The sequence below is a fragment of the Strigops habroptila genome, chromosome 14 (genome assembly GCF_004027225.2).
Source record: "Strigops habroptila isolate Jane chromosome 14, bStrHab1.2.pri, whole genome shotgun sequence".
NCBI classification, from domain to species: Eukaryota; Metazoa; Chordata; class Aves; order Psittaciformes; family Psittacidae; genus Strigops; species Strigops habroptila.
The window spans coordinates 6,479,911-6,497,334 of NC_044290.2; the positions used below are offsets into that span (position 1 = coordinate 6,479,911).

General features: G+C 44.3%; 1 protein-coding gene across 16 annotated transcripts in view; it reads left to right on the forward strand.

Annotated features, from left to right (window-relative positions):
* The window catches only part of CACNA1G (calcium voltage-gated channel subunit alpha1 G), a 143,512-nt gene that overhangs the window by 103,056 nt on the left and 23,032 nt on the right, over positions 1 to 17,424 (forward strand). For 7 of the 16 annotated variants that reach the window (XM_030506539.1, XM_030506553.1, XM_030506542.1 and 4 more), the window contains 7 exons: positions 547 to 673; positions 3,965 to 4,090; positions 4,704 to 4,793; positions 5,372 to 5,585; positions 8,027 to 8,077; positions 13,778 to 13,929; positions 16,321 to 16,430. In XM_030506539.1, coding sequence (XP_030362399.1) covers positions 547 to 673; positions 3,965 to 4,090; positions 4,704 to 4,793; positions 5,372 to 5,585; positions 8,027 to 8,077; positions 13,778 to 13,929; positions 16,321 to 16,430 — 870 coding nt within the window. The remainder of the gene's footprint in view (positions 1 to 546; positions 674 to 3,964; positions 4,091 to 4,703; positions 4,794 to 5,371; positions 5,586 to 8,026; positions 8,078 to 13,777; positions 13,930 to 16,320; positions 16,431 to 17,424) is intronic. The other 9 variants (XM_030506541.1, XM_030506545.1, XM_030506552.1 and 6 more) reach the window with 3 other exon arrangements.

Here is a 17,424-nt window from a genome sequence, read left to right on the forward strand (position 1 = left end):
TACCTCGTTCATCTTGCCCAGCATGGTGAGATGTCTTCTCTAAATCATACAAGCCTTGTCCTTTCATTGTAGTGTTGTCCTTGAGAGGATAGTACAGTAATTCTATGCGGTACCAGACGGAGAGGAGCTACAGAAATAAGGTCAGATGCCTGGGGTGTTGCTGGTGGACACAAGTGGTTCAGTAGCTGAGGTCATACTGTGAATATAAAGAGACTGTGATGGTACTGAGGGGTAGCTCAGGGCTCAGTGCACAGCAGCACTATAAGGACGTGTACAGATTGTTTGTGATGAAGGTGGTGAGGCACAGGTTGCCCAGAGACGTGGTAGATGCCCCATCCCTGGGAAGTGTTCAAGGTCAGGCTGGATGAGGCTCTGAGCAACCTCATTTAGTTGAAGATGTCCTGCTTCTCCCATCATGATCTTTGAGTTATTTGCCATTCTAACAAATCCCCTAATGCTGTTTTCTCCACATCTCCTACCTTGATAGGAGGCAGAACTGGGCAAGGACAGGACTAACACAGCTTTTATGTTTACTTGTTCCCACAGAGTCATCAGTCGAGCCCAAGGACTGAAGCTGGTGGTGGAGACTCTCATGTCATCCCTGAAGCCCATTGGAAACATCGTGGTCATCTGCTGTGCCTTCTTCATAATCTTTGGAATCCTGGGAGTTCAGGTGAGCCCCCTGTAATCCTCAGCACCTAACCCAAAACCATAAGGAGCCCCAGATGGCCCCACATCTGGGTATCTATACTAATGGCAAACTATAAGCCTTCCTGAAACCGAACCAATGGGCTGTTTGGCCTTCTTGGGGAGGGTCCCTTGCTCCTAGCAAGGAGGAAGCAGATTTCCCATTATTTATCAACCATTAAAACCTCATTAACAATTACAGTCTAGCAACAGTGGCCCAGCAGCATGTATCTCTAGCCACAGTTGAAGGAGCAGTGGTTAAAGCCAGTTGGTGGGGCTGGTTTTGCCCCGCTCTGGTTCCATCAAGGTCCTCTGCCCAGCTCTAAAAACGTGTGTTGGTTTTGAATCCATAACTGCTACAGTCAGCAGCCTGGAATGACTCAGACCCAAGGGCTTATGCATCTCTCGATGTCGCCCCCCAGCAGCATGTCATGGCCTTCCAAGTGCTCTCAAGACACATTTATTCCTGACTTCCAAGTCTCGGCTTTGTGTCACTTGATGTGTTGGAACTTTATGGAGGCTTCCCTGTTGCATGCAGTGATTAAAAAAGCCAATGTGATGACCCCCTTAAAGGCATGGAACAGGCTTTCTTCATCCTTTCCCCACCGCAAGGACTTCTGCTCTGCCTGCAGTGGGATGTGAAGCAAGCTATTTCCCCACTTTCTTGGCCCGGCCACACCACAGAAGGGTCCGGCCTGAGGCATGACATGTACCAGCAGAAATACTACACTTAGGGAAACTGTTAAATCCCATTCCTGTTCTGTCTGGGAGATAACACAGGGACATCTCTCCTCCACCTTTCTTCTAGGTATAAACCAATGGGGAAATAGAAACTCTCAAAGCTGAAATTGTTGTTTTGTAAACTCCAGAGAGACCTTGACCTAGAGATTCATTCAGATTCTGACAGCTTGTATAACTGAAAGCTTGCAGAAATAGAGATTTCTAAGTCTGCCTCCTGCCAGCTCTGCTGGCAATATCCTCAGTCCCAGGAGTGCAGAAACCCAGGGGAAAAGTGGCAGAGTTTCCAATGCAATTGGTTTCTCATCACCTGAGAAGAAGAGATTGTCTCATATAAATATTCTGACATAACACTTAGTTCTTTCTGAAGTTTATCTGATGTGCCACAGCCAGCTTTGGAAAGCAACTCTGTTTGTCTTTGGTTTAGAAAGGTGTCTTATATAATATTTTATACTAATATACTCTTTAAATAATAAATACAGCATTGAAAATAAACAGAGAACATGCCATGCATAACCACCTCAGCAGCTAGATTGGCTTTGCATTACAGTATAACAACATCCATCCATTACACTAAACAGATTAATAAAACTAAGCATATCCCGTAAAACAATATAATACTCAGACACAGGAAAATTTATGCCCAACAACAAAAGTTGCAGTATGCTCTTTGAATTTCCTCCCTGCTAATTGTGATTGCTTTCCCTGGTGACTTGCAGTCTTACGTTAAATTGTCATAACTGCTGATGTGCTTAAGTGGTAGATACAAGCAAGACTGATCCTGTATTCAGGATGCAAAGTTCTCCGTTAATATTTACATCTAATTAGGTGTAAGATTAGGGCCATAGCTATTTGCTATAAAATGATGATCTTTCCAAGTTACAGTTGGTTTTCTCATGTAAATATAAACTGGGGATTAAACTGGAGGGTTTAAATGCTATTAAAATTCAGCTGTCCACATTTCTAATGGTATTTCGTCTTAGCAAGACTGATTTTGTTGTAGAGCTTGCCCACGCGTGAATAGTCATTAGTAAGACACAAGAAATAGATAAAACAAGTACAGTGGGAAACGCCAGGTCTTTGAGAAGTGCTAAAATCTGAAGCACTGATGAGGATCAGCATTTCTGCAAACAGAGCTTTGTATTTCCAGACCCCGTTAGTAGCTGTGTTACTGCTCCCATCTGAGTGGCATTACAGGCCAGCTCTTGGAGAAGTTTTATTTATAGTCAATATATTAAAAACAGTTGTTTACCTTCCTGCTTAATTAAAGCTTTACTCTGTGAAGGCTCTATCTCCCCAGTCTCCCTTACCCATGGATAGTGTTTCTCCATGGAAAGATCAGGGAACACTTCTCTTCTTGCATCTAGAGGCTTTATGACTGCGTTGAGCGGTGATTAATTTTGCATGCCTAGAGAACATCCTTCTGCTGTTGATTGCTGAAGGAAACCCATGGAGTAATGCGTGGGTTTATCTTGTTCACTATTATTTCTACTGATATTTGTCTAAAACAACAGATCAAAATCCGTCAGTGTCTTTTCTCTGTATACCCAGGTGGTGTTTTAAGGAGCCTGGAGAGCAGGCTGCCATTTCCCCCAAAACCAGCAATGTCAATAGCTTCTGTCAGCAAATAAAAGCAGATTTGTTGGTTGTCTCCTGGGCTTTGATGCCATCCATTCTGCTAGCATCAATCACCCTGTCTGAAGCAGTACTCATCCCCTACCAGTCTGTTCTGTGCACAGGAAGCAGCAGGTCTAGAATGAGGAGGCTAATGTTCCTTGTGCAGCTGTAAATCAGGAGCTGACTCCCCAAGAGCTGTGTCTCTCCTGGCTTATGCCAAAGCAAATAAGCTCAGTATCAGGTACTCAGCGCTGTTTGGGCTTGGTTCCTTAAGCTCAGCCCAAGGAATATTTTCAGAGACCCCTGCACAGACTTCAGATCCTAATTATGGCTGGAGAACTGCATTCAGGATCAGAGACCGGAGCTGTACTGACAGTAGTCTTGGCTCAGCAAGAGCCCAATGTCACTCACAGCAGCTCGGCTCCTCTCTGACGTGTTCCCTTGTGACCCCTAAGAGCAGAGCTTAGTCCATTGCTGTGCCTCATCAGTGCCGCCTTTCCTTTGCTGACAGAGGGCCCCTGTTACACTTGATTTGTTGGTGACTCTTGAAACTGGCACCATTAACTGGGCTGAGAGCCGCTGGAGTCATTCCACAAGTGGTAAGAAGCCATTAGCTGGTCTGGGCTGTTAGCTGGGGCTACACTTCTGCTGGAGACCCAGAAGCAAAGGCCCTTAGGCCAGTCTCAGATCACTGAAGCAGACAACCTAATACATGAGGTGGGTGTCCTAAACGATGTGAAATCATGCGTTTGCTCATTAAGTGCGTATTATACAGGCTGCTCACGCTTAATAACCTGCACGTATGAGGCAATTTCCTTTAACTTCTCTGGTCAGCATGGGCTGTGCAGAGTACCCAGGGAGAAATGCCCATCATCTGAAGGCTGAATCCTTAGAGTTCTTTTCTTCTTTGCATATTTTGCAGCTTTTCAAAGGCAAGTTTTTTGTCTGCCAGGGGGAGGACACCAGAAACATCACAAATAAATCGGATTGTACAGAAGCAAGCTACAAATGGGTCCGGCACAAGTATAATTTTGATAATCTCGGCCAGGTATTAATAGAATGGTAATCTGCTTCTTTGCTCCTTTACCTCCTTGACTTAAAACCTGTGCGTTATTATCCCATGGGATTTTCTTGCAGGGCACTACCAGTCGCAGTAAATATTCAGTTCACATACACAGCATTCTGTCTCTGTAAATCCCAAAGGTAGTGTTTCCAAGCAGGCATACACTTCTTTTCAGAACAGAACAAGCACATGTGGCTTTGTGGAGTACTTAATTGCTTCACTGCTACATAACAAACCAAATATATATCTTGCAGAAGGGCTTGTCTAATAGAGCCGGACATTTTCAACCTTCTCTGCAACGCAGCCTTATTTTAGCAGCATGGTAAGAACTAATTAGGAGGGAGCAGTGGAGACCTGGAGGGTAGAAATGAAACTGCTTTTGTCTTCTGCTTTGTGGTTTCCGAATTACTGCTCATTGCTAAACCAGGGGCTGATATTGACAGGTTCATGCTGCCAGCAGAAACCTTGGGCATCAAAATGCCCTGTTATCAGGCAGGAAATTATAATCCTCAGACAGGAAAGGGCAAAGAGAAGTAAAATATTACAGTAAAAGAGCTTTAGTGCAACTGTGTCTAACTTTTTTCCCATATATTTCTAGGCCCTGATGTCTCTCTTTGTTCTGGCCTCCAAGGACGGGTGGGTGGATATCATGTACGATGGCTTAGATGCGGTTGGAGTTGACCAGCAGGTACGTGCTTTAGTAGAAGCTCTGTAAGAAATGAGTTGTCAAAGGTTGCACATTTTGGCTCTTGTTTTGCAAAGTACTGTTGGCTTCCACAGTCAAATGGGGTTATGGGGTTAGAACTGAAGGAGGCGTTTAACTCAACTCTTGGGGCATGACAAGGAGTCCAGTGAGAAGTCAGGATTTGGACCTAGCCTTTTCCCTACAGGTTGTGCAACACCACTGGCGTAACAAGCATTAGGAGAACTGCTCCTATCACAGTATGGTTTGACTTTTTAAGCAATTTGGGCGTTTCAAGAGAAAAGTGCTTTGTGCAGGTACAAGTTTTCAGTGAGGGATTTACAATAACTGCAAACCTGTCCTGCTGCTGGCAAAACAGAGGTGGTTCTTTTGTCCTCAAAGTTCTTTGTGTTTTGGGAACATTCATTTTAAATGCCTCAGAGGGCTCTAATTTCTGTGAAGAGCAGAGCACAGTGAGATGCCTGAAAGGGGCACCCACAGGTTTTGGATTGGTAGCAGTATCAGTTTGCTCCCTTCTTGGTTTTTTGAGGTTCAGTTGACATTTGCCTTCCTCCACTTTGCAGCCAGTCATGAACTACAATCCATGGATGCTCCTTTACTTCATCTCCTTCCTGCTGATCGTGGCTTTCTTTGTCCTCAACATGTTTGTGGGGGTAGTGGTGGAGAACTTCCACAAGTGTCGGCAGCATCAGGAGGAGGAAGAAGCCAAGAGGCGGGAGGAGAAGAGGCTTCGCCGGCTGGAGAAAAAGAGAAGGAGTAAGGAGAAACAGATGGCTGGTCGGTAGTCTTTCCACATCTTTCTGAGTCCTGCTTGACCTTCCACACAATCCCCTTCTCCCTCCCCTCCCTGCCTCACGTCTGGTGATCATTCCTCTCCCAAAAGCATGTCCAGCTATAAAATTTGCATGAAGGAAATAGCATCGTTTTAGGCTGAGCAAGGAGCCATGGAAGCCTTTTTAATGGCTGCATGATTTGCAATGACCTTTCCATCGGAGGTTATTTAAATTAAAATATAATAATAATCAGACCTGTAGCTTCTTGGATAGCAGAGCTCAGTGCTACACAAATAGTGACAATTGCAAAGATCAGCAGTGCCGGATGGCATCATAAATCTTCTGAGTCATGAGCACTGTTGCTTGATAACTGGATTCACTATTTAGTTTATTACAGCCTTGTAATGCCACAGTGATGTTACCTGTCCCATTTATCAAGCAGGTTTATTTATCGGCACAGTAGCACCACTGCTATTCAAGATTGTAATAAAATAATGGATCCATCTCATTCTAGTAATGCTTAAAAACTCCTTAGAGAAACATATCAATGCATTTGCTTGAGAAATACAGATTAGAAAAAAAAAAAAGCTGTTGAGGAGAGTAACTAACTAGACAAAATAGCACTGATGCAAATTGAACCTAACTCCAAATGGAACGTGCAAGCTGGCAGCCCTGCCTAGAGATGGCTTTACACGTGAAAGGAGGCTAGACCTCCACTCTGCCAACAGTCTCCAACCTGACACTTGTCTTTTAGTCTTTTTGTTGTTGTAATGTGGTTGAATAAGTAAGAAATAAGTCAGCCAGAGGCCTCAGGTCGGAGGTACTCTTCTTCTCGCATGCTGTCTTCTGACTGAACTTTCTCCATTGCCCTTCTTGTCCATGGCCTCACGCTTTCCCTCCCTGGTCAGTCCGTTTGCTGCTCTCTCTGTGTCCCCTTTCACATCTCTTTTCTATCTTTGACAGACTTCAGTACTGTTTAAGAGGCTGTCTGATCAGGCGCTTGTTCCGAAAGCTGGTAATATTAAGTCTGATTTATTGTTTTTAATAGTCCAAGAGGTGTTTAAATAGCTGGGACAGGCTTAATCATGCAGCCACGTACCACAATGGTGTCTCAGACTCTCTCAGTTTAGCACTTACCCAGCACTTCCCTTCGATCACCTCTTTAAGTCCCATGGGCTTCACAGGTTTTGTAACCAATAGGATGTATCACACCAGCCTCTGGACATCAAACTTCAGTTTATGCCAAGAGCCTGGCTTCCCTGATGGTCAGTGGAAAGATGGAGGCTTCCCTCACGAGCGGTGGAGGACACGTTAGACTGTTCTCAGTTAAGTGGGATATGGATGGAAAGAGTTTTTTGTTGCTGTTTTTCACATCAGGGAAATACCTAGAAAGCTCTTTCAGTCAATCCAAGCTCCCAAACACAGTTGCAGGCTGACGAGTTAGAAAATGTTAAAAGCTGGATAGAAAGATCCCTATTTAAGTTGCCATTTTGGAAAGCAGGCATTTCTGTAGAAGAGAAATAGATGTTTAGTTATTATTTATAATGCTAGAGGAGCTAGATGAAGAAAAGACGTAAGCCAGGGCAATTTCCCAGCGGGAAGGAATCACAAACCATCCTTGGAGATGTAGTTATTCATTCAGTCCTATGAAATGTCTAATTAAAGACGCAATAAACAGCTATTTTACTGAGGATCAAATATTGCTGAGTATTCAATTGCCATAAAAACCTTTCAAGAGCAAAGTATGAAGCCCTCCAAATCACTTCAAAACAGTTTTCCCAATTCGCGTTCAGTGAAACGTTGGTTTTAATTGACCGTGTCCAGCTTTGCCCTAGGAGGCAACAGATGTCATTGCTTAGCTCCATTCAGCATGGTGGGAACTTGCAGATGACACCAAAACTAGGGCTTTGATTATGCCAAGCAACTGCATGGCAGTTCCTTTAGCTGGGCTTCCTGAGTTTCCCCAGATGCCCAAACCAAGCTATCAGTGTCAGACCTAGACATCTAACTGGTTGCACAGTCATTTTTACTTGTAGACACTTGAAATGCATTTGGACAGTTGGAAACCAGAAAAGCATGTGAGATCCCAGCTCACAGGATGTAGGCAGATGCAGGAGTGGTTGCTGTAAGGTGATGGTCCAGCAGGATATATATAAAGTCTATCCTTCAGAAGTGTCTTCTCCTTCATCACCATTAAGTGAGGGGGTTCTCAGGGATGTCTTGGACTTCCACCTGTGTATGTGGGAGAAGCACAAGAGCCATCCCTTCTCCACAATGAGCCTGTGTACCTGAACCTACCCTCCATGAGGCACGAGGAGAGGATCCTGCAAGGAACCATTCCCATTAGAGGCAACGGAGAGCCTGATTGCTGCAGGGACCTCTGCAGGGGAAGGGAAGTCTTGCCGTGTGTCCTGCCGGGTGATTAACGCCGTTTCATTCTTTTAGATCTAATGCTGGATGATGTATTAATGGAGAGCTCAGCCAGTGCAGTGCAAGGTACTGGGAAGTCGGCACGTCTCGTCCCACTTGAATGGCAGTGCTGTGTCACTAACGGCTGGCCACCGCTGCTGTGAGGCATCCCACTAAACCGTGTGTGTGGTGCAAAGCTCGTTTGCTTACTTCATGGCACACGCATATCATTCTGAGCTGCAGGTCCGCAGGCCTGGCTCAGCACTGACACTTGCAAACCCTTAATTTACCTCTTGATCATGTTATGTTCTTCAGTATGATTTTTTTTTTTCCTGGTTTTCATTAAGACACTCTCAGACTTTTCATGGCTTTATTTTTGTTCTCCTTTTTATTTTTCTTTTTTGGTTTTGTTTTTTTTTTCTTAGAGAATAATGACTGGACTGTGAAATGGGCCCTTTATTGTTTAGCTTCTCAACCACCAAGTTAGGGTCTCTGAGTAATTGGCAGGATTGTCTCTGGAAGGCAGGCAGTCTCACTTAGGGAAGTTATTCCATTATTTCTCCAGCCCTTCCTCATTGCTCCACAAATGCTGCACTTCAGGGAGGCACAGTATTTTGTCAGCAGGGTAAAACTCAGCATAGTGCAGAGCTTCAACGCCATACCAGCCCTCAGCATGGACATGGGGTTTAGCCCTTGTGCTGCCCAGCTTGTAAATTCTTTGTATTGATTGAGAGTTGTTTGATCCATGAGGATCAATCTTTTGATTCTTTGTGAATTAAAAGAAATAAAGATGCCACCTCAAAGCCTTTCCAGGTCTTGGTGGGGATGGACCAGCTGGGCTGAACACTGCTGGGGATATGACCTGGTTACCCTGACCCACCGCTTGCTCATGTCACCCTTTCCCATCCTTCCTCACCAGGACGACGCTCAGAGCTGCAAATCTGCCCCTTGCTCTTTTTATTTCTAGGAGAAGCTTTGATCTGGCAAGCATTTTGTTTAATTCATAACTTAAGAATATTAGCCTGAATAATTAAAGAGGTGCCAACACAGAAACAAATATAGCTGTAATTTTCGACAAAAATAATATGCTAGGAAAATTGTGCCATTAAAACTCTCACCTGTGAACAAGCTCCCACTGCTTGAGATGGGAGCAGGGCTCCATCCATCTCTCACATATTGCAGGGAGTTTGATTAAAAACAAAGGTGAGGGCTACTGGCCCTCACTGAAGAGGGTAACTCGGGGAGACAGAGGTTCCTATCTTATATTTCCAAGGCGTTGTTAAAATTTGTCACAACATGCTTTAATAAATCCTGAATCTCCTTCCCATTGCCATTCCTGGTATTTTTATCTCTCCTCTTTCATTCTTGTTCTTCTTGGTAGGCCTCCTGTCCTCTCCTGCAAAATGGGGCAGCACGAGGGGATGTGCTGTTAATGGGTTTGGGGTCTGTTTATTTGTTCTTCTATTTATTTGGTTGTGGCTCCTCTCCTGGTCCTACAGAGCTACATCAAGGCTGTCTTATTTTTTTTGATTTTTAAGGCATTGAACTTAATCCAACCTCCTCCATTCTCCTGCGCAGGCTCAGAAATACTTAGAGTTTGCTTTTAAAACCTGGTCAATTGTCAGGTCTGTGCTTTGTGTTTCCTTTTGTTGCCTTTTCTTTGGATCCAGTGGTAGTGAATGTGCCATGCTGCTCTCCAGGCACTGGTGTGAGGGAATAGAAAGGTTTTATTTCTGAACCTCACTGTTGCGAATATTAAGGAATCAGTCCCGGGTGCTGTAGATGAACCTCCTGTGGTTCAATGAGGAATCTGAAGTTGTGACCCCAAAGCTTCCACACATCTCTGCACTTACAGAGGGCTTCTTTTCTCTTTCTGTGAAGACAAGATGGAGTATTGCGTGTGTGTGTGCTGCTGCCTGGTGCTTAGTGAGATATTATAACTTTATTTTTTCCTTTTTTTTCCCCCAAAGTCTACATTCTATCACAACTGGAATCTTCTCAGTGGAAATAATTTATCATTTTTCCATTTTGCTTTTTTTTTTAATTTTTATTTTTCAGTAAATCCATTCAGTACAATAAAAGCCAAGTCAAATGCTGTGTTTAAAACAAAAAGTTCCTTCAGTGCAAACTACTTCTTAACCTAATAATATTCTTGATACAGTTTGTAAATCCAGCTGCGTCACGGGCTCATTGCTCATTGGTTTGCTGCTGTCCTCCAGATATACTCAGACCTGCAAAGTAGTTAATTTCCTTATTATAGGAGAAAGAAGAAACTGGAGGAGACAGTAATGGAATTGTCCCACTCTCGTGAATTCCAATTTCCTGTGCCCACACACCTCCGGTTGAAAGCCACCTCGGGGAAAGCGGCAATTTCTCTCTTGACAGGGCTATATTCAGAGGCTGCTGCTATTTGGAGATATTTCGGAGCCGCATGCCCAGTCTAATTCTCCCCAAGAAAATGCAGTTAATGGGAAGAAATTGGCCTCAGCCCCATGTCCCCTGGTGCTGGCAGAGACTGGTCAAGCCCTGGGACCCTCTGGGAGCTGGTGGTGGCAGAGCAGGGCAGAAATGATGCCTCCAGTGCTGTTTTGCTGGGCACTGGTGCCACTTCACGGGTCACGTTTGGGAGCTGTCAGAAGAAGAGCAACACGGGGTTAAATGCCCCAAACGTGGGCATCACTAAACCTGAAAGGCACCTGGCCTGGGAGAAGTTAGAGTGGGATTAGGAATGGGAAATTATTATCCTGCAACAGCAGTGGTCATTGCCTTTCCAAATGGGCAGGAGAGGATGGTGATGAGTTTGGGCACCCCAGGACACAGGCTGGGGCTGCCGTGCTCTGCCTCCCAGCCCTTGAAAAGGGGATCAGTTATCCTGCAGGATGACTCCAAGAGGAGAACAGAATGTGAGCTTGAGTTGAGCTGCAAGACCTCCTTCCAGCCTGGGTTAGGAGATTGCTCAGGATCTGCTGTCTGAGCTGATCTTCTCCTGTGTAACGATATCTAGATTGGAGCCACTTCTCCGCTCTCCTGGCCTCCAGCCATGGTGAAGCAGCTTGATTTACACCCTGTTTACCAGCCTGATGTCTCATAGTGGGCTTTTGCTGTATTTCTCCATCTTCTCACATTCTCATTCTGCCAATTCTTCTTTGTTCGTTTGCTCTCCTCCTCTTTTCTTTAATGCCATGTGTGCCGGGAAGCCAAGTTAATCTTTCCAGTAATAACCAAGACTAACCCAGAGCTCTTGTTGTTCTTGACACAGTGTATTGTAACAGTACAGTAATGTGGTGTTGTGTTAGTTGTGGAGTTCACCACCTGGAGTTTAACAGATGTCTGTATTTCCCAAGATGTTGGTATTGTTTAGATCTTTACTGCACTAATTAGAAATGATACTGTGTGATAGGGGGCACGGGCTTTGTACCTGAGTCATTCTACATAAGCAATACCCAAATTCTCTGTAAAACTGATTGAATTAAATACATGGAATTTATACAATAGAAAGAAAATGGTTTATCTGTTCAGAAAGTTCCCTGCCCACCTAGACACAGTAGGTATTTATTGATAGTCCTTGGACAGCATGTGAGCTTGCATGTGGTTCATCTTGTGGTAGTATCTCTATTGCACTAATATGCATGGCAGGTATGCAGAGACGGGTGTAGTGAGTGGTGGCAGGATTCATAAGCAGGGTTGACAAATCCCCTCTTAACAAAGATAATGGGGAAGGCTGAAACATTAACTAATGGTAATTTTCCAAGGCTGCAAAGGCATCTCCAAGAGCAGCATCCAGAGACATTTGGCTGTGGAAACCTGGGGGAATGTGCTGGGAAAGGTTGAAAAGGAGCTTTGAGAGAGGGGGGAGAAGCCTTTGCAGCTCTATGAACAATTAGCAACTCTGCTTATGGGGTCATGCACTGGCTAACCCAGGTGCAGGAGCCCTGCACAGGAGACATTTTACAATCTCTCTCTAAATCCTCTCTCTGTTCTAATGGCGTTGGTGCTACTCTGTAGGATTTGGAATTACCTGTCAATCAAAGCTAAGAAAAAATTTGAATTTCAGTGTAATTATTCATGAGTAAATCCATTGCAAGCAAAGGCAGAAACATTGACATTTTTCTTTGGAATGTGAATTATACATAAATGTAGAAGTGAGTGATCCAATTACAATGGTGTTTCTTTCTGAGATGACAAGTTGGTTCATAAAAATAGGTCCTATTCCTAACCTAATTGTATTCAAACATTTTAGTTAATTTGCTACTCATAATTCAGCATAATGTGATCGAGATATCTTGACTTTATGGAGATTTATGCAGATTCCGAGATACCCAACAAAGTCTTAGGAGTGAGTCAGCAGCTACCAGTCTGCCTTTTTGTAAGCACTTAATAGATTCACCATGAAAATCCATTTGATAGACCTTCTCATTGATATTGTGCATTAGCACTCATGTACAGATCACCTAAAGCACACTGCAGATCAGGAAGTGAATATTAATTTTGCCTTTCATTTGACGACACTTAGGCAGAATTTTGGGTGTTCCAAATCCCTACAGAATAAAACTGCTAAATGATTTGTCTCTCTGAATGATTTGTCCCTGGGCTGCAAGGGAAAGGTCTGTCTTTATGGAGAAACCAAAACTCTGATTTTTCAGGATCCCATTATGAAGCAGGGAGCACATGAAACCATTAAATCTATGGGTTTTATTGCAATGTCATTGGCTATTGACAAAGTGAATTCTATTTCCAGGCAAAATTTAATCTTCTAAGATCAGTTTTCCCTGAGGGCAACCCAAGCCTGTGCTTCCTGGCTTCATTCTACCCAACTTTTTTGCTCAGAATCATGTATCAAACTGTACATTTGCTCAGCAGCACTAAATATCAAGCCATGTAATTCTCACAGCTCGATAATTTTCATAACCAGTTGATCATCTAATTATGAGAGTAATATTATACCCTGACATATTCAAGACAGTCCTTTCCACTTCAATCTGCATTATAATGCCGCCTTGAAAATTGTACTGAATTATATACTCAGCCTTGGCATTTCCTCATTAGAGATTAGGTGAGTAAATGAGTTTATCTCTAGGAACATTCGGGGTCTAAAGAGCATGTGTCATCCCTGAGGCAGCCGAACACAGGAATGAGTCGAACAGTGAAATCTGTACTTTGATAATCTTGTCTAAATGGAGGATCATTATTTTCTAATCGCTAAGGCTGACTGATCAGTTTTCCTTGGTATTTTTATGGACCATTTTTCAGGGCTCTGACAGCCAAAGTGTTGAATTTTGTTCTCTCTACAGTTTATTGCAAAGAACATAATATGTCTGAATCACTCCACTTTCAAAGACCACCGCTAACTCAATGGCCTTTATTTTTAAACCATTGTTAGTGAAATCTGTCCCCAGCATCTGACCATTAATTAGGCTTTTTGGATAGTCTGGGGACATTTAAGATCAGCAGAAACAAAAATTGTTGTTTTAATTTAAATTTCCCTAAAGGAAAAACATTCTTTAGCAGCACGATAGTCCCAGCTCACCTCATCCCTGATGCCGTAAGGCTGAGTATAGAGCATGTCCCACTGAAGATGTTTAATGGATGTAAGATGACGGGAGCCCTGCTGTGTATTAAAAATGGTAACATGCCAGCAAGAAAAAAGGAAATGAAAAAGACAGCATGTTGCTGTAATCAGTCTAGAATTTATCATCTTTGGAGTTGGAAAGTGAGGGTGCATTGACTCCAGAAAGACGCAGAGAAATGACTTGACGTGCCTCTCTGCTCTCCTCCTCCCTGCTGCAGAAGCACAGTGTAAGCCCTACTATTCGGATTACTCCCGCTTCCGCCTCCTGATCCACCAGATGTGCACCAGCCACTACCTGGACTTGTTCATCACCGGAGTGATTGGCCTCAATGTGATCACCATGGCCATGGAGCACTACCAGCAGCCAAAGGTACTGGGACAGAGAGGGGGGAATGTCAGGAGGGACATGCCCAGCCATGATGGGATGTGCTGATGGGCAGTTTTGCTGTTAGACCTTGAGTCCCCATTCACCATGCTTGACCTGTCCCTTTGCCTCATGGAGCATACCCATCCTGCAGCTGGCTTCCAGCTCAAACCATGGCTTTTGGTGCTTGGGTACCATTTCACCTCTCCCTTCTAGTTAAATGCAAATGGACTGCTTTGAAAATGAGGATGGGAGCATGGTTGGTTTGCTCAACGTGATCCTCATTGAAATCTTCCATTTGACTGAAGTTTTCCAGCAAAAAAAAAAAAAAAAAAAAAAAGGAGAAAAAGGAGAAAAGAACTGAACAATTTGTGAAATGTTTCTTTTTGCAAAGTTTCTTCTAAATTCCCAATGTCCCATAGAGCACAGTTTTCACAGGCACTGGTTTCCATGGTGGTGTTTAAAAACCAGTTTAACATATTAGTGCACTATGTTCCTGGGTCTCTGTCATACGCTGAAAATAAAAACAGCCTGTCCTGGGATGTTAAGTCTCTTGTGCATAAGAATGAAATGGAAATAGCTGCCTTTGCCATATAACTTGTACTTTATTAGCCACTTTCAGCATGAATAACAGTAACACACAATAGGAGGAAATATTCTTTAAGACTAGACAGGACTTGAATACTTAATGTAAAAAACAACTAAGACATGTAAACGAGGGGAAAAATATCCTCCAGCCTATCATAAAGAAGCCAAAGAATGAAAGGGCACAAGCCCAATTTATTTCTTCTCTTTAGGTCACCTTTAAATACTGGAAGGCTCATTGCATGATTCAGTCATTTGGTGATGAAAAAGGTTGTTGGCTAAGGAGCCTGTCCTGGAACTGCTCTAGGGCGTGTGTCTTACCGCAGTCATTTTGCAGCTACGTTTTCTGTTGTATTATAAAAATGTTGGGCAGGCTTTTGTTTTTAATTTTCTTTAAGAAAATAACACTTTGTCTCTAAGCCTCTGGTATGCTGCATCTGGGTAATAACTCCACGCTTGGGCTATGCTCAGTTTACAGCACGGTTAGAGCCATGCACATGCTTGAGAGTCTTGCTGAATCAGAGCCCTGAAGTCACTCTGGTCTGGGTGACTGGTGGCTGGGATCCTGCAGATGCTTACTCTGGCTTTATATCCAAACTGATCGCTTGGCATGTTGGTGCTGAAAGGGATTGGTGGTGGGATACCCCAGGATGCGCTGTGGATGAGGTCCCAGCTGGAAATGCTGCCCATAGGGAAGAGGGTCTGCAGTGTGTATAGAGATGGTCTGAGCAAAGAGCCACTGGGCAAAATCGGCTTTGCTAAATGAATTTGCTGGCAGAGCACAGGTCCCTGCAGTATGACAGGGAAGCTCATTCAGAGCCATGGCTTCCTCTGGCAGCTGGGCTCGTACTTCTCAGGCAGGTGAGATGGTTTTTGTCCATGGATGCTTGGAGCTGGACTGTAGCATGAAGGCAAAGTGCATGGTTTAATCCCTTTCTACTATGATATCTGCTGCTCGGGCATCAGCAAGTCTTGGTTTTGGTCTGAGAGCACTCTGTTGCCACTTCCCAATTCCCTAACAGTGCCCTGGACACAGTTATTACCATCCCGTTTGCCAGCAGTGAGAAATTATTTATGAGGCCACTCAGGATGCTGCTACTACAGTGCTCCTTCACGAGCAGGACTTTTGGGATGAAATAACCTCTGATGTGGCTTAATGTCTGACTGTGAAAGAGTTGTCCCAGCCACAAGGCACCTGTATTTAATGGCCAGGCTGTGACTTCTGCAGAGGGAAGGGTGGGCAGAGGAAAACCCAAGGCACTCGCTCCTGCTGGCATGCCATCCATCTCTCCTGCTCCTTGCCAAAAGCTGAAGGTGAAGAGTAAATGACAGACTATCACAAAGAAGCCATTTGGCCAGCGCTTTCATGGGCACAGCCAGCCTATAGCTCTTGCTGCAGTGCAAAAATAAGCAAGTGAGATGAAATTCAGCTCTCTGCTGAAAGCACGAGGGTGTTCTGAGGGGTGTTCTGAGCTGCTGACACCTGCAAATGCAGCAGCTCTTACCTCTCACACAGGCGGTCCCAGCTGGGGCTGAGTTACTGCCCTGGGGTTTGAGTTATGCCATGGGTTTGTGTCAGCCCCTCCTGTGAATGATATCAGTTGGGTTGGGGCCAGGCGGGAATGCAGCCTGTGCACTCCTTGAAGCACTGGGGCTTTTTCCTGGGACATTTGTCATCGGAGAGAGATCACAGTTGGAGCTTTTTATCTGTCATTTGGAAATGAGTAACTGGTGAAAGCAGGGCAGGTTTGCAGGCAGCAAAGCCCCTCAGGAGATGTAGTGTCTAACCCTGGTCCTGTGTCCACATCCCAGGTTCTTGATGAAGCCCTGAAGATTTGCAATTACATCTTCACCGTTATCTTTGTCCTGGAGTCTGTTTTCAAGCTTATTGCCTTTGGGTTTCGTCGCTTCTTCCAAGATAGGTAACAAAAGCTTCATCTTCTGGGGGGGAAACAGCAGGTTTCTGGAGGCAGCTGCCCAAATTTGGTGTCCTGGACTCTGATGCTTTTCCTGGTGATGTCAGCCTGACACATGTGAATGCTTTTTGGTGTGACTGGTTGAAACCTGGGTAGGTGGAGGCTTGGGATGTGAGTTGGAGAAAGGATCAAGGCATGCCAAGGAGTGTGATTGCACCACTTTGGCCCTTGAGAGTGGACAAAATATGAGAATCACACCAAGTGGCTGGTTCTCTCCTCACACCAGTTGCATGTCCATATAATCAAGATGACCTTGACAAAATTTATGCCGAGAGAGAAGCTGGTCCTGATTTATGCAGAGGCAGATGTGGAGCAGCAGATGAAATCGCTTCTTTTTCTAAATGTTCACTCTCTTACCTCACAAGTACAGATTTTATGTCCTTGGTGAATCTTTCTCCTCTCAATTTTGCCTCCTTCAATATTAATACTAAGAGCACTGGCACCAAGCAGAACTTCACACTAGCCCTTCAGCAGATGGGGGATGGTTCCATCCCTCCTCCTGCATTTTGCATGTCCATGTTGGGATTATGCCTCTCTCTGATCTGGCCCAAATCCTTGGGGTCTTTCCTTCTCCCAGCATGATTTTTGTTGCATGGGCTGGACATGGGGGCTGGCTCTTTCTAGGGCTGAGGTCCATGAGTGTCATGTCTAGAAGTGGCCAGACAGATACCACAGCATCTCCCCTGATGTCTGCAGCCTCTGGGTAGAAAACTGCCCAGCTTTTGTTTCTGTTTCCCATCAGTCAAGAATATCTTTGGAATTGGCTGACTTTCTAATGAGATGCATTAGTTATAATGATTTCATAACATAACTGCATTTGTATAATACCCTCAGAAAAATGCTGCAGATTCATTTGAGTGCTAGAACCATTGAAATGACTGGAATCTGCGTGAAACAAGCTACCTCCCCTTGCCAGCTTCTTGGTGGATGTTAAACTTCA